The sequence below is a fragment of the Ischnura elegans genome, chromosome 1 (assembly GCF_921293095.1).
Source record: "Ischnura elegans chromosome 1, ioIscEleg1.1, whole genome shotgun sequence".
In the NCBI taxonomy this organism is placed as follows: Eukaryota; Metazoa; Arthropoda; class Insecta; order Odonata; family Coenagrionidae; genus Ischnura; species Ischnura elegans.
Window position 1 is genome coordinate 159,212,372 of NC_060246.1, and position 17,893 is coordinate 159,230,264.

Genomic DNA, 17,893 nt, shown 5'->3' on the forward strand with positions numbered 1-17,893 from the left:
TTTCTAAGTCTGCTGAAGACCATGTATCTCATTTCAAATCTGTTACCAACAAATTACGCAGTGCCGGCTTGACGGTGTACGAGGACGAGGTTAAACTTGGTATGGATTCACTCACTTTCTGGGCCATCTCATCACAAATGGAACCTTACAAGTTGATCATGAGACCCATAGAACAGTTCCCAGAACTGTGAAGGAGACATATCTTGAGACATATCTTGCGCTGAATAATTATATAATCTTGCTCCTTCTGCAACACTATAAATTTGCTTAAAATCATATATTTGAATACACTTGTACTTAATGATTTATTTATAATGAGGAATATATATATTGTTGTTCAACTCTAAATTCTCTTGATTGCTGTATGAATCTGGGTAGAGGGTAAAACCCGTATTTCTCAAGATTCTGTTTTTGATTCAGCTTACGTTACGAATCTGCAGGATTTAAAGACAATGCCACACGCTTATGAAAATCTTCTGACGTAAGAGTAGTCTTCACGTGTGGAGGTTTCCAAAAGACACAAAACCAGAAGAAGTTGTGGACTATTTGAAAGGTAGATTTACTGGGGTCGTGGAAGTGAAATCTTTAAAAACATCGGGAAATTACGCATCCTTTCGCGTATCTACCAATAGTGATAAAATTCACCTTCTAAGAAATGTTCAAATCTGGCCCAAATATGTTCTGTTCGAATGGTATTCTTTTCGGATAGCTCGAAAAAACTTGGCACCAAGTTAAGTTCTGCGCCGGTGTCACCTTTTGAAAAAGAAGTAGTTATTCGAAATGAAAAGGACTATCATTTCCTACCAGTTGTCTGATAATTCTAATCATAATAACAGTATTGACAGTGTAAAGGTGCACAGTGGTCTGTCCTCAATCCTGTGTTTAAACATTCAATGCCTACGCAATAATCTTTGTGCCCTAGAAGTTTCAGTCAGTGAGTGCCCGTATGACTTTCTATGTATAACAGAGCACTGGCTCAAAACTGAGGAATTTGATATCTCCAATATCAAGGGTTACAGGCTGGCAACATCCTTCTCCAGAATTAAAGCAAAGCATGGTGGTACATCAATCTATGCTGCCCAGCACTTATCTGTTAAAGTAATCAACATCAGTGGGTTATGCAGGGAAGTGCATTGTGAGGCAAGTGCCATATATGTGAAAGAATACCATGTGATTGTTGTGTGTTTATATAGATCCCCAAATGGTGATTTTGTAATTTTCTGCCAACAGTTAGAGCAAATTTTAGTTACTCTCTATAAGTTTGGTAAGGTTATATTTGTATGTGGTGACCTAAATGTCGATATTCGATTTGACACAAGAGAGACAAACTCCCTCATTGCTCTGCTCATGTCCTTCAATTTGCACTGTGTAAATAGAGAGCCCACAAGAGCCAGCTCTTGCCTTGACAATATAATCACAAGCTTACCTGCCTCTTCTTATAATGTCAACGTGACTGACTTAGGGTTGTCAGATCACCTAGCTTTGGACTTCAGATTTACCACTGAAAGAAGAGTATCTGAACCAGTATGTAAGACCCATCTTCCTACATTTACTCGGCATATTTCTCGATTGGTGGTGAAAATTTAAAATCTCTATTGTCCAATGTCACCTGGTTTTCGCTCCTTCAATATCAAAATGGCAATGATAACTTCACTTGTTTTTTTGAGAATTTCACATTGCTCTTTGAACACTGTTTCCCCAAAAGACTTATGTTCAAAACTAAAGGTAAAAAGCCCAGTAATAAGTGGTTTACTAAGGAATTATCTCATTTACGATCTCTAGTAATCCAACTTCACTCCAAATATAGTCACTCTCGCAATATTGAGGACAAGAAGGCCTGGCTTCTTCATAAGAAGGAGTACATAAATAAAATAAATCAGTCAAAAATTATGGCAAATGGTACTCTAATTAATAAGGCTGACAATAAATTAAAGGCAGCCTGGAAAGTTATTAACACTGAAACTGGCTCTATACATCTCAATTCAGAACTCCCTTTCTGTTCTGAAAGCCTGAACAAGCATTTCATTGACTCAATCAATCTCATCATCTCCTCTTTAAAGAGCCCATCTGCTGATGCCACTGATCTTCTTAGAGAACTCCCTGTAATTGCACCTGCATTCAAATGGCAGTGGGTTACTCCCACTGACATTTTTAAAACTATCAAAAGCTTCAGAAAATCAAACTGCACCGACATTTATGGATTATCTGCCAACCTTATCATACAATTAGCAGATGTACTCAGTGAACCCCTTGCAATAATCTGCAATACTTGCTTTCAGTCACGCTCATTGCCAAAAAAACTCAAGATATCGAACATAGTCCCTATTCATAAAAAAGTGATAGGACCTCACCAGCAACTTACCGCCCAATTTCTATCATTCCTGTTTTTGGTAAGATAATTGAAAAAGTCATTAAATTTCAGCTTTACAATCATTTTCACGATAATAATATTTAATAATATTTACACCCTCTCAATATGGCTTTCGTCAAGGACGTTCTACGTCTTCTGCCATCAAATATGTGGTCGATAACTTATTGGAGGCTTTTGAAAATAGATGCTCTCTTGTTCTAACAGCTTGTGACCTTTCTAAAGCTTTTGATTGTGTTTCCCATCCACTACTCCTTAGAAAATTACAATATTATGGTATCAATAATACTGAATTAAAACTCATGGAGTCCTACTTAACAAACCGCTCGCAATGTATTCAAGTGAATAATTCACTGTCTGCCCCTCTTAACGTAACACATGGTGTACCACAAGGATCAGTCCTCGGTCCTCTTTTATTTTTAATTTTGATAAATGATCTCCCACACCATCTTCCTTGCACGTCAGTTTTATATGCTGACGACACTACTCTGATACATGATCTAAATGACCCCACCTATCCTTCGGATGTTATCCTTTCAGTGGCCGAAGAATGGTTCTCAGCAAACAGGCTTGCCCTTAACACAAATAAAACCCAACAAATGGTGTTCTCCTTAAGCCCTACTCTGTACCACACTAGAAATTTAAAGCTACTGGGCTTTGACCTTGACTGCAGACTAATATGGCATTGTCATACATCCTCTACAACTGCTAAGTTATCAAAAGCCATATTCCTTCTTAGAAAACTGAAAACACTCATTCCCGCTAAACATCTTCGAGCAGTTTACTTTGCCATTTTTCACTGCCACCTCTCCTATGGCATTGAGGTTTGGGGCCATTCTTCCTCCTCTAAAGAGTAATTCATTCTACAGAAAAGAGCCATTAGGATCATTACCAATTCTAACGTAAGGGAACACTGCAAACCACTATTCAGGCAGCAAGGGATTATGACATTGTACGGTCTATATATATTTAAGTACGGTCTATATATAATTCTCCACTATTTCTCCACTTTTTGCAGTTTCTGGTTGTTTCTCCTCTTAAAAGTGAGTTATTTTATGTTCCATTAAGTGCTTTTTGGTTCGTGTGGGATTACGTGACTAGTGTTGCCGACTTTTCCTCGTGGTCTTATGCCATTTGACATTTTTTTCGTAATGTTCTTGATAGTTTGGATAGCAGCTAGTTATTCTCGCACCCCTTTTGTCCTATTGGATTCTTCCAATAATGAGAGATAGTTTTATTTATCGCTTTTTCTCTCTCTTTTTCTCGTTGTCGTCACTTCACTTTTCAAAATGCCTGGAGGTACTGAACCCCCGTACGATAAAACTTATTTAACCACGGGCGAGGATCGTAAGGCTAGGAATAAGGCTAATTTGTCCGATGGAAGTGAAGTTTCTAATAATGAACGGGAATCTTCTTTAGAAGTGGTTCCACCTCGCCCAACGAACGAGGAAAGTAGTGAGATTCACGTGTCTCACGAAATGTCTGCTTCTCAGACATTGCCAGTTTCTGAAGGGTTAGTGATTGTCAAACTATTACTCAGTGATTTTCCGCCATTTGAAGAGTCAAACAGTGAGAATTGGTTTAATTTTATGTTAAAAGTTAATGAAATCGTTTCTTTGTCTTCGGTTCCTCTGTCAACGTTATTGTACCTTGTAGTATCTTAACTTCTTGCCAGCTCTCGTCATTTTTGGTTGTCTATGTTAAACTTGAATCTCGCATGGTCTCAAATCACAGAAAAAGTTTGGACTAGAATTGTTAGTGACAGAGAGTTTGATCGCTTGATCACTACGAAAGTCAAGAGATTTCAATTTCCACGTGAAACGCCGCACGATTTCGTGTGTTCTGTGCGTAATGCCACTCAGGTGCTGGGTTTGCAGTATTCTGAGTCTTCTATTGTGCGACTCATTATTCAAGGGTTAAATCCTATAACAAAATCTGCAATTATGTTCTCAAATCAGCCCAACACATTTGAAGAATTGGACTCTGTTATCACGCAGGCTTCTAAACATTTAATGGACTGTGCTGAATATTCCAACACTTTCCATCGTATCTCTAGGAACACGTCTTCTGTTGCCTCTTCCAGTGCGTCTAGGGAAGTTTCTTTTCCTATAAATTGTTCTTACTGTCATAAACCTGGCCACAAAGTGAACGAGTGCCGCAAAAGACGACGATTTTCTCAGCCTGCCGTGAGTTTGACGAGTGTCCGTGACAAGTGTTCGACTCGATTGCCAATATTATCTATTAATCTTCATTCAATGCCATGCCAGGCTTTAATTGACACTGGCTGTTCTGTTTCTCTGTGTGATGAAGATTTCTTTGCTTCTCTGAAATGTTGCCGGAGAAAGGTTATTCGTAAGAATGTTGACGTCGATTTAATCACGGTGTCGGGGCAGCCTTTTCATATTAATTCCTCTGTCTCACTCAAGGTTCAAATAGGCAAGTTTTCTTGGAACCACGTGTTTTATCTAGCCAAAATCCCGTTTCCCGTGTTACTGGGTGTGGATTTCATTTGTAATTCGAAGATGATCATTCGTGCGACGAATGTCAGTTTTTAAAATGCCCCGAATTCTCTTTTTTCTTTTACGGACAATTGCGAAGCGTTTAAATCGGCGCCAGTTAGTAACTCGTCCGAATCACATGTTCTGTCGTCCACTGAAATTACGTTGTGTGATAAGTTGAAGGGCTTATTGTCAAAATTTCCTGATGTGATTTCTCAAGAATTGGGGGTCACATCTGTTATGACATACGAAATTGAACTGCTAGATTCAACTCCGATTCGATCCCATCCTTATTCGTTGTCCCCTCCAAAGGCTAATTTAATGAAGAAACACATCCAATCTTTACTTGATAAGAAAGTGATTGAGGTTTCCAATTCAAACTGGTGTTCGCCAGCTTTTCTGGTGCCTAAAAAGGATGGATCCGAAAGACTAGTGGTCGATTACCGTAAGTTAAACAAAGTTGTTAAATCAGACGGTTATCCAACACCTTCTGTTGAACATGCATTCCAATATCTTGCTGATGCAAAATATTTCACTGTTCTTGATCTCAATTCTGCCTTTCATCAAATACCATTATTTGAGAATTCTAAGAAATTAACTGCTTTTGTGACGCCGTTCGGAGTGTATCAGTATAATAGATTGCCATTTGGTTTTGTTAATTCTCCTCAAATATTCACTCTTCTCATTAATGAAGTATTGGGCGATTTGAAATATTCCTGTGTCTATCCATATATTGATGACTTGTGTATCTATTCCAAGTCTGCTGAAGACCAGGTATCTCATGTTAATGCTGTCCTCAACAAACTACGCAGTGCCGGTTTGACGGTGTGCGAAGACAAGGTTAAGCTTGGTGTGGAATCACTCACTTTTCTGGGCCATCTCATCACAAATGGAACCTTACAAGTTGATCCTGAGAGAGTGAGACCAATTCCCAGTTCCCAGAAATGTGAAGGAAGTGGCCAGATTCATTGGACTTCGTGGGTTTTACTGCAAGTTTATTCCAAGGTATTCTGAAATTTCTATGCCACTGAATCGCTTGAAACGTAAAAATGTTCCTTTTCAATGGACAGCCGTTGAAAATGAGGCTTTCTGCCAGTTGAAGAAAGCTCTCACCAATCCACCAGTATTATCTTTCCCTCGATTTGACGAGGAATTTCATTTATTTGTCGATGCCAGTAATTTGGCGGTTGGTGCCGTTCTGAATCACAAAGTAAATGGTGATTTTGTCCCTGTGGCTTTCGCTAGTAAGGCACTCTTGGAACATGAACGTAAATTTTCTTCTTATGAATTGGAGTGTCACGCAATTCATTTTGGAATTCAAAAATTCAGTGTTTACTTACAAGTAAAACCATTTCACTTGTACACTGATAATGGTGCCTTGACATGGCTTTTCTCTCATCCTAAGCAGTTGGGCAAATTAGGCAGGATGGTTCTTAAATTATCCTCTTATAAATTCACTGTGCATCATGTTCGAGGATCATCTAATTCTGTCGCAGATTGTCTTTCTCGCATTCAGCCATCCTCATCTACAAATAGACAATCAGATGTGGAATCAAACACTCATAAGGAGTCGGCTGTTCCTTATTCTTGTGTTACATAAATTGCCTTTGTCATTTGTCGACATTCGAAAACACCAACAAACTGATCTCGTTCTGAAGGATATTTTCAATCAGATTAATAATAATTCCTTGAACGACAAAAACTATTTTCCGAAGGGACAGCTATTATCTTATGGGAATTCTAAAATTAAGCGAGGAAGAGCTGTTTTGCCTACGGTCTTGAGGCCTATGATTTTTCAATATTTTCACTGCTCAAGTCTATCTGCTCACTTGGGCATGGCTAAAACTTATGATAAGTAGTAGTAGTGTTTATTTTATAGGGTGCGTCGGCGGCTAAGGCCATTTTGCACCACTCACTGACTGGTATTGATAAAGGGGATTAGGCCCGACGTGTCAATAATTTACAAGAGTATCATTTATATTTTATTGAAAAGTCGAGTTGAGTGTAGGAATGCTATCAGTCGGGAAATGTTTTCGGGAGTGTCTCCTAGTACCTCAGCTAGGTTGACTCCGAGGTTGTGATTCACCCGTGCAGTACGATATCTTGCACAGTCCGTCAGGATATGTCGCACTGTTAGTGGACAATCGCAATTTAAGCATTGGGGCTGTATTCTCTCTTCGGTGAAGAGGTATGAATGGGTTAATAAGCAGTGACCAATTCTTAAGCGTGTTAAAACCACTTCCTCCCTGCGGACATTTCTTATAGAGGTCTGCCACGCAGTTATTACGGGCTTTATTTCCCGAAGTTTGTTATTTTGGATTTCGAGCCATTGCGTCTTCCAATTTTGTCTAATCATACCCCTCATGGCATTCCCTAAATCTTCCGCTGGCATTAACTGAAAATCTGTATCCGGAGACCTGAGCGCTAGAGGTGGGTTAAACTGTTCATTTTTATGAACCGTTCACTTTGATCCTGTTCAGTAAAAAGAACAGTTCAAAATATCGGTTCTTAGTGAACAGGTAGGGTCATTCGGTAGAAAATATTGTTTATCATGCGTTTAGAGTACATGAAAGCTTAGTGTGGTATCGTAAGGTATGTGGAGAGTGTTATGGTAAATTCGAGCAAGAATCGCGTTTTAAACAATATTTTTGGAGATGCATCCACATAAAAAAATTTCATCGTAGGCGCCAAAAACTAAGTCCAAAGATCATCTTGGTAAGGGGACCGAAAAAAATGTTCCACAATCATGAGTTCAATCGTTTCCTTAAATCATGAATCGCGTTTTAAACAATATTTTCGGAGATGCATCCACATAAAAAAATTTCATCGTAGGCACCAAAAATTAAGTCCAAAGATCATCTTGGTAAGGGGACCGAAAAAAATGTTCCACAATCATGAGTTCAATCGTTTCCTAAGTTCATGAATCACGTTTTAAACAATATTTTTGGAGATGCATCCACAGATCCACAAATGTTCAAAATACGAAATCAAAATGAACGCGATTTCCCAACTGAACGCCCCGAGGAAACTAATATTTGATCTAATATTTCGAACGGTTCGAAAGAACTGATATTTTAAATATCAGTTCAAATATTAGTTAGAACGAACGGTTCTAAAGAACTAATATTTTAAATATCAGTTCAAATATTAGTTAGAACGAACTGTTCAGTGGCTATCGGAGGGGAATAGTAGAGAAAGAAGAGGAGGGGCTCGGTCGTCTACGACGCACTTCGGCGGCCTTGGATGGCCTCCGTCGTAACCGCCATCTGTTGTACCCACAACGCACTTGCTCGAGTAAGCCTCAGTTCAAAATGCCTCTTGATGATCATACCTACTGTACCGAGTACGCCGCAATTGTGCAGTGCCGACATGAACAGTGAACAGGGTGTTTTAGAGAACGGTTCTTTTTCGAACCGGTTCATTTTAGTGAACAGTTCGTTTTGGCAGTTCGGTTCTTTTTGACCCATCTCTACTGAGCGCATCTTTGGCTGCAGAGTCTGCTTTCTCATTCCCTGGTATGCCCACATGTCCAGGGACCCAAGCGAAGCTTATAGTGGTCCCTTTTTTACTCAGGGATAACAGAGTGCTTTGTATGTCCTGAACAATGGGGTGACAAGGAGAATAAAGAGATATGGATTGGAGAGCACTGTAAGAATCTGTACAGATCATAAATGACGCAACACTGTTTTTAATGGATCGGAGAGCAATCCTAATGGCAGTGAGCTCAGCCGTAAAAATGGAACAGTACGGATGCAATTTTGCCTTAAGGACTCCATGATATGGGGATACCACAGCGCACCCACAGGCGGTATCCGATTTCGAACCGTCAGTGTACACGAACGTAGATTCGGAGTTTTCGGCGCGGAATTCCTTGAAAAGTTGTTGGTATTCTCCCGGCATAGTAGTAGATTTAGAGCAGCGAGTAAGATCAAGTCTCAAAGCTGGCCGGGGAATTAACCACGGCGGCACGTTGCTGTACCCAGTGGGGTACGTGGCGGGCAAGGTAAAATTGCGTTCTGCGATTAGGTTTCTGAAGCGAACACTTAGAGGTTTAGTGGATCTTGTCTTTCGGTTAAAAAGGTCTAAAAGCAGTGGGTGAGAAATAATGTTAAAACAGGGGTGGTTCGGCGCGGATAAAATTTTTGTGGCATAATTGCACATCAACGTCTCTCTGCGATTGACTAGGGGAGGCTCTCCTGCATCGGCGTAAATGCTCAAGACAGGGGAGGTCCTGAAGGCACCGGTTGCTAAACGCAGTCCCGTATTATGAACCGTCGAGAGCGGTTTCATGTAGGTCTCACGGGCGGATGAGTACACAATCGATCCGTAGTCTAGCCTTGAACGTACTAATGCTCGATACAGCATAAGCATTGAGGTACGATCCGCGCCCCATGTCGAATGTGACAGAAACCGTAAAATGTTCAGAACTTTGAAGCATTTGTCTCTTAGAGCTCGGAAATGTTCGCGCCAATTCAGGCGCCGGTCCAATGTCATACCCAGAAATCGGGCGTTCTCAACGTAAGGAAGCTCATTACCATTGAGATATAGGGACGGTGGGGCTTGTACACCCCGTCCTCGGTAAAAGTGAATGCATTTAGTTTTCTCAGTAGAGAAACGGAATCCATTCCTCTGAGACCAAACGGAGAGCTTATTCAGTCAGCTGGATCAGCCTAGAGGCATTCGTTAATTTTGATGACCTGCAGAAAATAGCGAGGTCATCAACAAACAAGGAGCCCATAACTGGGGAGCGGATACACTCGGTCACATCGTTTATCGCAATGGCAAATAGGGTCACGCTCAGTACGGACCCCTGGGGTACTCCATTTTCTTGTGGATATAAGGTAGATAGATATTCACCTATTCTAACTTTAAAAACTCGGGCATACAGAAAATTTTTAATGAAAATAGGTAGATTTCCTTTAAACCCCCATTTATCAAGTGTCTTCAGAATTTTGTACCGCCAAACACGGTCATACGCTTTCTCTAAGTCGAAGAACACGCCAATTACGTTTTGCCGCAAGAGAAATGCTTCCTGAATGAAACTGTCAGTCCTGACGAGATGGTCGGAGGTTGACCTACCCCGTCGAAAGCCGCACTGGATATCCGAAAGAAGGTTCCGCCGCTCCAACCACCAAACGAGACGACGGTTGACCATTCTTTCCATCACCTTGCATACGCAGCTGGTGAGAGATATCGGTCTATAGTTGTTTGGGTCCGATCCATCTTTTCCTTGTTTAAGGATGGGTACGACTATGGACTCCCTCCAAGGGTCTGGAAAACTACCCTCTGACCAAATTTGGTTAAGGGATCGCAGCATATGGGGGAGTGCTTCTTTGGGAAGATTTCTTAGAAAAGCGTTATGCACCTTATCTATTCCTGGTGAGCCGTCACGGGATTCGAGGATGGCGGAGGTCAACTCCCACAGAGAAAAGGGGTCGTTGTAAACCTCGCCAGAGTCTCTCGGGTTAAAGGTAAGAGGTATCGTCTCATTCTGCTCTTTCAGTGTTCTAAATGGTTCGTCGTAGCTGCCGTTACGACTCGTCTCCGAGAGTCGACGTCCAAAGCACTCGCTTATTTCGGGAGGTGTCGTCAGAACTCGGTCAGTCTCCTTCATGGATGAAATTGCAGGGGTGTGGTTAGAGCCAGAGATGCTCTTAATCTTCCTCCAGATGTTGGATATGGGAGTCCTGTGGTTTATAGAACACACAAACTCCTCCCATGAAGCTTTCTTGGCCTCCTTAACCACTTGCCGAGCTTTCGCTCTGAGGCGCCGGAAGGCGGTGAGATTTGTCGCCGTAGGATATTTGCTAAAGATTCGGAGTGCCCTCTTTCGCACCTGTATAGCTTTTGCGCACTCCTCGTTCCACCAAGGAACTGTGGGCCTGTGAGATTTGCATTTAGAACGGGGTACGGTGGAATTTGCGGCTTCTAGAATGTTATCTGTGAGTACTTTTATGTTCCCCACACCATTCACATTGTCGTCGTGGTTAAAATAAAATTTTCTTTTAAAAAGAGACCAATTGGCCTTGCGGACAACCCAATTGCTTGGTTGAGTCGGACGGTGGATAAAACCGCCACCTTTAGTAATTAGAATAGGGTAGTGGTCGCTACCGCATAAATCTTTATGTACGGACCACTCAAGCCTACGCATTAGGCCACCTGTCGAAATACTTAAGTCGATACACGAGAAGGTACCGTTGAAGCTGTTGAATCGAGTTTTTTCACCGGTGTTTAGTAAAAACAAGTTAAGGTCATTGATAAAATTTGTGACTATGTGTCCCCTTTGATTGCACTGAGTTCTTGTGCTACCCCATAGGGTGTCGTGTGCGTTGAAGTCACCCATTAAAACATAGGGCCGAGGTAACTGACGAACGAGGGATTCTAAATTAACTCGACTCACAGGTGCACCTTCCGGCAGATATACGTTGCAGAGAGTAATTGCCTCGGGTGCGTGTACTGTCACTGCAATTGCCTGCAGCGGAGTGTCCAATTGCACTCGTGAGGTGTATAGGGCCTCCCGAATAGCAATTGCCACTCCACCCTGGGCTCGCTGACCACTGGTGTCGTCAAGTCTAAAAAATTTAAAACCTTTTAAAACGGTCTTGTCTGTCAGCTTAAAATGCGTCTCTTGCAGGCATATGCAGACGGGGTTATAGTCTCTAATTAAAACAACCAGCTCCTCCTTGTGCCTATAAAAACCATTCATATTCCATTGTAGAATAAAATTCATGGTTTAAATTGTTAAAATAAATAAATAAATAGGTTAAAATCTGGAAATGTACGTATGTACACAGTGAGCGGAGGATCAACGTTTTAACCGCTGTTTCCTCTGCTTTATCCTGGCCTGGAACACTTCTGTGTCCGAGACACAGAGGTCTTCTTCCATGGCATCATATTGTGCATCTTTAGAGGATGTGGGTGGGGGTGTTTTATCCCGCTTATTCCCAGCATCCTCAGAAGTAGATTTTGGGTTTTTCTTAGGGGAAACCGCCTTAGAATGACTTTTCCTGTCTGTGACTTTATTAATTTGCTTTTCTGTTTTTTTTTGTTCTCGTATGGGCATCTTCGTGCTCTCAATGCGAAAATCATTATAAGTCTGAGTAGAGATGGTACATGTAGTTTTTTTAGTGGTGGTTGCGACTATTTGCGAATACGATTTTGAAAATGTTGGGGCCATCTGTGACCGGTATTTCATTCGTGCCTCGGAATAGGGGATTCTTTCCAGGGTCTTTATTTCCATTATCCTCCTTTCATCTTTCATGACGGGACAATCTCGGGAGTACGATGGATGCGTGCCCTCGCAGTTGACGCAGAAAGGCTCCGATGAACATTTCTCACCGTCATGCTTGTCCTTGCCACAGCGCGGGCAGGTGTTCTTGCCCTCACATCGCGGTGCGATGTGGCCGAATTTTTGGCATTGAAAGCAACGCATCGGGTTGGGAAAGAAAGGTCTCACAGGTACCGATTCATAGCCTAGGTAGACTTTGCTCGGGATTTTATCCAAACCGAACGTGAGGATTACCGAGGTAGTATTAATCACTTCACCGTTACGCTTTGTTGTAAGTCGTCGACAATCAATGACACCCTGGGAAGCCATCTCCTTCTTAATTTCGTCTGGTTCGACATATAGTAGGTCGTAGTGGCTGATCACACCCCTAGATGTATTTAGAGTACGGTGGATCTCGACATTGATTGGTATATCGTGCAACTTATCTACTTTTAACAATTTTTCGGCTTGTACGTTATTGGCTGTTTCGATTAGTAGGGAACCATCTCTTAGTTTCTTTACTGAGTTTGGCTCTCCTGGAATGATGGCTTGAAGTGCTTTTTTAATGAAGAAGGGAGAAACCTTTTTCAAATTTTCGCCGTCCTTGGAGCATTTCAATGACAGAAACCGTTTTGCTCTTTCGAATAACTGTTCTCCTCCGCCCGTGTCCGGGCGGGATCTCTTTGGTGGAGGAAGAATTTCAGACTCCATACTACGTTATATTTCATCCCCTGGGCTCCCCACCCACCACGGAGCCACACATTCGGGACGCCACACCGAGATTCGGTGTGGTCGCCAGGGCTACCCAAGGGACATAGGAACCTTCGAAAGGGGGTCTCTTTCGGGTTAGAACCTCCAGCGCGGGGGCCCTCCGAACCCACACGCCTTCAGCCGCCCTACGGAGACCCCCATATCTCCAGCACTAACCCGTCCTGGCGTACGCTCGGAAGGAGCCGCCAAGCTCCCCAGCCGCCAGGAGCCGATTGACCGAGCTGGGCTCTTCTCGGCCGCCCGTTTTGCGGGGAATCCAGGGCCGAAGTGGGGTGTTGAACTCCGGCCCAACCGGGTATCCGACGCCCAGCTGGGTGCCGGAGAGCTCACCCACCAGGATCCCCTTCTCCCCCACGTACGGGTCTCCACGCACGGCAAACACGTGGGTGATTCTGGACGCCAGATCTTACGGCTACTCAGAGCAGCAGAGTCACATGCTGTCTGGACACTATCCGAGCGAGCGACGGGGTTTTTTTACGAGCTTGTCTCCTCGGTGGGCTCGGGTCCGTGGGGGCGCGACTCTCCAAAGGAAGAGATAACTCTCCTCCCCCCGTGCGGGGACTTATGATAAGATTAGCCGACACTTTTGGTGGAAGGACATGAAAAGAGAGGTTTATGACATGGTCAGAAAATGCCATCCGTGTCAAACTTGTAAGCCCAGAAATGTTCCACCTCCTGGCATGCTATCCTCGAAAAATCCTTCTGAAGTTTGGGAAAGACTTTATATTGACTTTGTGGGACCTTTACCATTGACGAAAGGTGGACACCAATATGTACTTTCTCTTATTGATGGTTTTTCTAAATTCTGTTTTCTTGAGCAAGTTCGTAAGGCTACGGCTGGTTCGGTTGTTTCAATACTCACTCAAAGAGTGTTCAGCAAATTCGGTTTCCCTAAATATTTGGTGTCTGATAATGCACAAGTTTTTAAATCTCATGCCGTAAAGGAGATGTGTTTGCAACTGGGGGTTAAGCAAATTTTTGTGTCTCCATACTATCCCTATTCTAATCAGGTAGAGAGATTACATAGAAATCTAAAATCTGCACTTGCTATTTTGTGCAATAATGCTCACCATATGTGGGACACTATGCTGGCTGACTTAAATTTTGCCCTGAACACTGCCTCACATGAGAGCAGTGGACATTCTCCTGCCAAAATAATTTTCGGCAGAGAACTTAAGCATCCTTTAATTAATCAGTGGGACATTCCAAAATCTTTATTTGAGAATGATCTCAACGATAATGACAGGCAAGCCTGCCTGAATCATGTTATTGCTAATTTAAAAAAGGCTAGAAACAGGCATAAAGAATCCTATGATAAATCTCACTCCCAAATCACTTTCTGTGTGGGAGATCTTGTTCTCTGCAAAAACCATCCTGTCAGTTCTAAAGGTGAACAGAAAATGGCAAAACTAGAACCTCTGTGGAACGGACCTTTTGTCCTTAAAAAGTATCTCTCTCCTATAACAGTTATTCTGGAAGTTTCTCCTGGGAAAGAGAAAATCTGTCATGTTTCTCATTTAAAGGCATATCATGGTAGCATTGCTAATCCCAGTAACTAAAAGGAGAGAAATATCATTGATTTTTTTTTATTTTCTTTTTTTTCTCAAAGAATGCTAATGTTTGCTTTCTCAAATACTATTTGATGCTTGATTCGGTGTTGTATTTCTATTGATTCCTAATAATATTGTTTTGAATAATGAATAATAAGTCTATTTATATGCTTGTAATTGAAATTTGTTCTGAAATATTGTATTGTTCATGCTTATTCTCACTGCTTAAATCACTCATGTTATTTAGTGTTGGTCTGCCGTGGTTGTGAGATGGGGTAAGGTGGAGGATTTATGGGTGCTTGGAGGGAGAGGACGGGAGAATAACTTGGGGAAAATCCCCGAGATGGCTCGTTTCCAGATAAGCTGTGGAGGTGGCCCCAGTTATTAAGATTCAATTGTGTTTTGTGTCACCTTTCCTCTTGATGAGGGGGATGATCCGGAGTCATCCGAACTTTCCGCAGATTCACCAGTGATCTGATCCATTATGTGATCCCTAGATCTTCTCATTCCTTGCGCTGATCGACCGTCTGACGTAGGAGAGCCGTGATGAGGGGTTTGGGGATGGGGAGAAAGGCATGGAGGGGTGGGGGGACATCACTGGAGGCTTTTGCACTGCTGGACTCACGGGCTCTGGAGGCTGCGACTGGAATATTTTCTCATGATTCTCAACAAGTATTTCTACCACAATGTTACAGAACTTGATCTCCATAATAGCTGCCACTGTTTCATTCTGGGGCCGCAGAAGTGTGGGGCCAAAGCAAACTCCAATATTGCTCACAGTCATTAAATTCTTATCACTCTTAGAGACCACATTTTTTAGGTGTTTCACCAATGTGTCCAAAAGAGAAAAGTTTTGCTTCGGCAGCTGATGAACAAGCCGGTGGACCTGGTCCACACGCTCCTCCCATGTGTCAAGTTTTGCGGCTGCCACAAAGTCATCTTGGAGCTGGAATGTCATCAGGGGCTCAGATACGCCTTCAAGGCACTAGTGATAGTTTTAGTTTCCCACTCATGCATATCTTCTAAATTAGTTCTGTCTAATTTCCGCCTGTCCAGAGTAACAGTTAAAAGCTTGTTCACTTTAGAGGCAACACCCACTATCCTGTAGATTCTCTGCTCTTCCAGTCCCCTAGCTTCCAAAACTTCAATACAGCGATTAGCAAATGCAAGTCCCACATCATCTAAACTGGTGGCATTGGCACCAGATTCAGGAGGCTTGCTATTGGCTTTCGGTGGTTCTAAATAGGTTGGTTCTTTCCCATCCATGGCATCCATCCAAAGCTTTCTGTGTTCCTCTGAGAGTGCTTGCAAAGTATACACAATTCCTGGCCTGTCTTCTGAAGTGACATCAAAGCAGAATCGCTTTTCAATGGAATCTGACATTCTTCGAGTGCATGATGTTAATGTCATACGATCACAGGGAGTGAATTTTCCAGATATTTGATTATATGGTTTCATAGTAAATACTTTGTCTTTCTTGTTATATTCACAATACTGCTTTGTCCAAGTGGTACCAAAAGCCTTTTTTTCCATGAGGAAAAGGTATCCTCTTTGCATGCAAGCTTCATCTTCTTGACCCGAGGTCAATGGCTTCTCCAACATTTTCCGCATCAGAGACTCAGTCTTATCCCCGGTGGCTTCAAAATTTTCCCTCGTCTTTTGTATTCTCAGTTGGAGGTCCCTCATGAAGGGTTTGAAGTCATTTGCAACCTCATGGCCCTGGTGATAGAAGGTCAGCCACCCATACATGAATCCCAACAACGTTTCCACGAACTCGAACTTCTTTCGCTCTTGGACTTCCTGGATGAGGAACACATACTCGAGGCTGGCCTGGAAGAAATGCCTCCGCTCCATCCCCAGGTAGGCGTCAGCCTGCAAAGAGGGAAAAGGGGGTTGAGCGAATGGGACCTGCGCAGGGAGCGACGACTCGCTCTGCTACCATTCTTGACAGTGATAAATGTCGTGATTTTGCTGTGTTCGATATTCTATCGATGGCTGAGTGATTGAATTGATCAGCTGATCTTAAGACTGCCTACTGTGTTTTAGTGTGGCTTTTGGCGTTGAGTTACGACCTTCATCGCCCGACAAGTATGAACTTTCATTTTGTCGCAAACAGCATGTAGCTCTTCAAGCTATTTCTATTGTTAATTGAAGAGTGAAATTTAGAGTGATTTCTTTTTGTTGATGCAATATGCAGTTCTCATTTTGTTAGCATCGCCTATGATTCTTTTTTCACTTGTTTAATTAATACTGAGAGATATATATACACATTTTGATTACATTTAGTCAGTACTTGATCAATATCTGACATGAATACCATATGCCTTGTAAATTGTTAATAATTATTGGAAAATCGAGGAAATTAGTGCAATCTATTGTTGTTTTTGTAAATCTTGTTGAATTTTGGAGGATTCTTTATTGATAATTAATTATGGACTGATAATTTTCGCAAACATGGAGGGTTTAAAGGGAGAATTAATAATGCCAATGTATATCATTTAAGTAAGACACATATTATGCTGAATATTTTTGCTGCTAGTGAATAAGCGTATATTTCAATAAACTTGTACTTAATGATTATTTAAATTGGGGAATATATTTTGTTGGTCGACCCTAACTTCTCTTGGGTTGCAATATGAATATGGGTAGAAGTTAAAAACCCATTTTTGTCAATCGTTGTTTTTTGATTAGGTGGTTGAACCCAACTCGATGGTCAACCCAGGGTTCTTATGAACCCAACCGTTTTGCCAACCCAATGTTGCCCATTTTTTAAGTGGTTGGTTATTGTATTACTTACTTGGTTTAAAAAAAAACACGAAATATCTCTGATGAGAGAAGGAACATTTGAGTTTGGTAAAGATATCCTGGTGTTATACCAAAAATATCTTCCCAGTTCCTTCTAGTCGCTGATGATAATTATTTGTAATTTTGATTCACTGTACACCGAAACAAGCATCACATTATGACATATTGATTATTTATTTTATTTTCTTGCTATGTAATACTAAATAATTTTCTCTACATCAATCAGCAATATTTCTTGTCTCACTCTTGTAATTATGCCATGTTACTCACTTAAGAATTCTGTTGAATTCCAAACATCACTCTTAAAGTTATTATTTACAGAGTGATAATAATGTATGTTCTTGTCAAAACTATTTTTTGAGTGATATTTCTTGAAAACTATTGTCTCAATCAATAAACTTTTTTATATTCAGTTCAATTATAACCACTGAATAATGGTTTTTGTGAAATTCATGGGGGGTTAAACAGTGGGGGTTCATCCAGTGAAAACCAGTGGACCTGTGATGCCTCGATAAGTTTTCTAGGCATTAATCAGTTCTTGGTGGACGTGTCTTGGTCCACGAGTTCAAGCAAATTTTGTGGTCATTTTCCCACAGAGGATGTGGCATTTTTAAGTGTTCCCAGAAGTTTGAGG

General features: G+C 41.7%; 1 protein-coding gene across 1 annotated transcript; it reads right to left on the bottom strand.

Moving 5' to 3' along the window:
* Positions 1–14,875: 14,875 nt before the first annotated feature.
* On the bottom strand, positions 14,876–16,330 carry LOC124153894 (rho GTPase-activating protein 26-like). Its single transcript, XM_046527292.1, is given in 2 exon segments — positions 14,876–15,423; positions 15,426–16,330. Coding segments are annotated over 2 exon segments (1,359 nt in total). The 5' UTR covers positions 16,309–16,330; the 3' UTR covers positions 14,876–14,947.
* Positions 16,331–17,893: the final 1,563 nt, after the last annotated feature.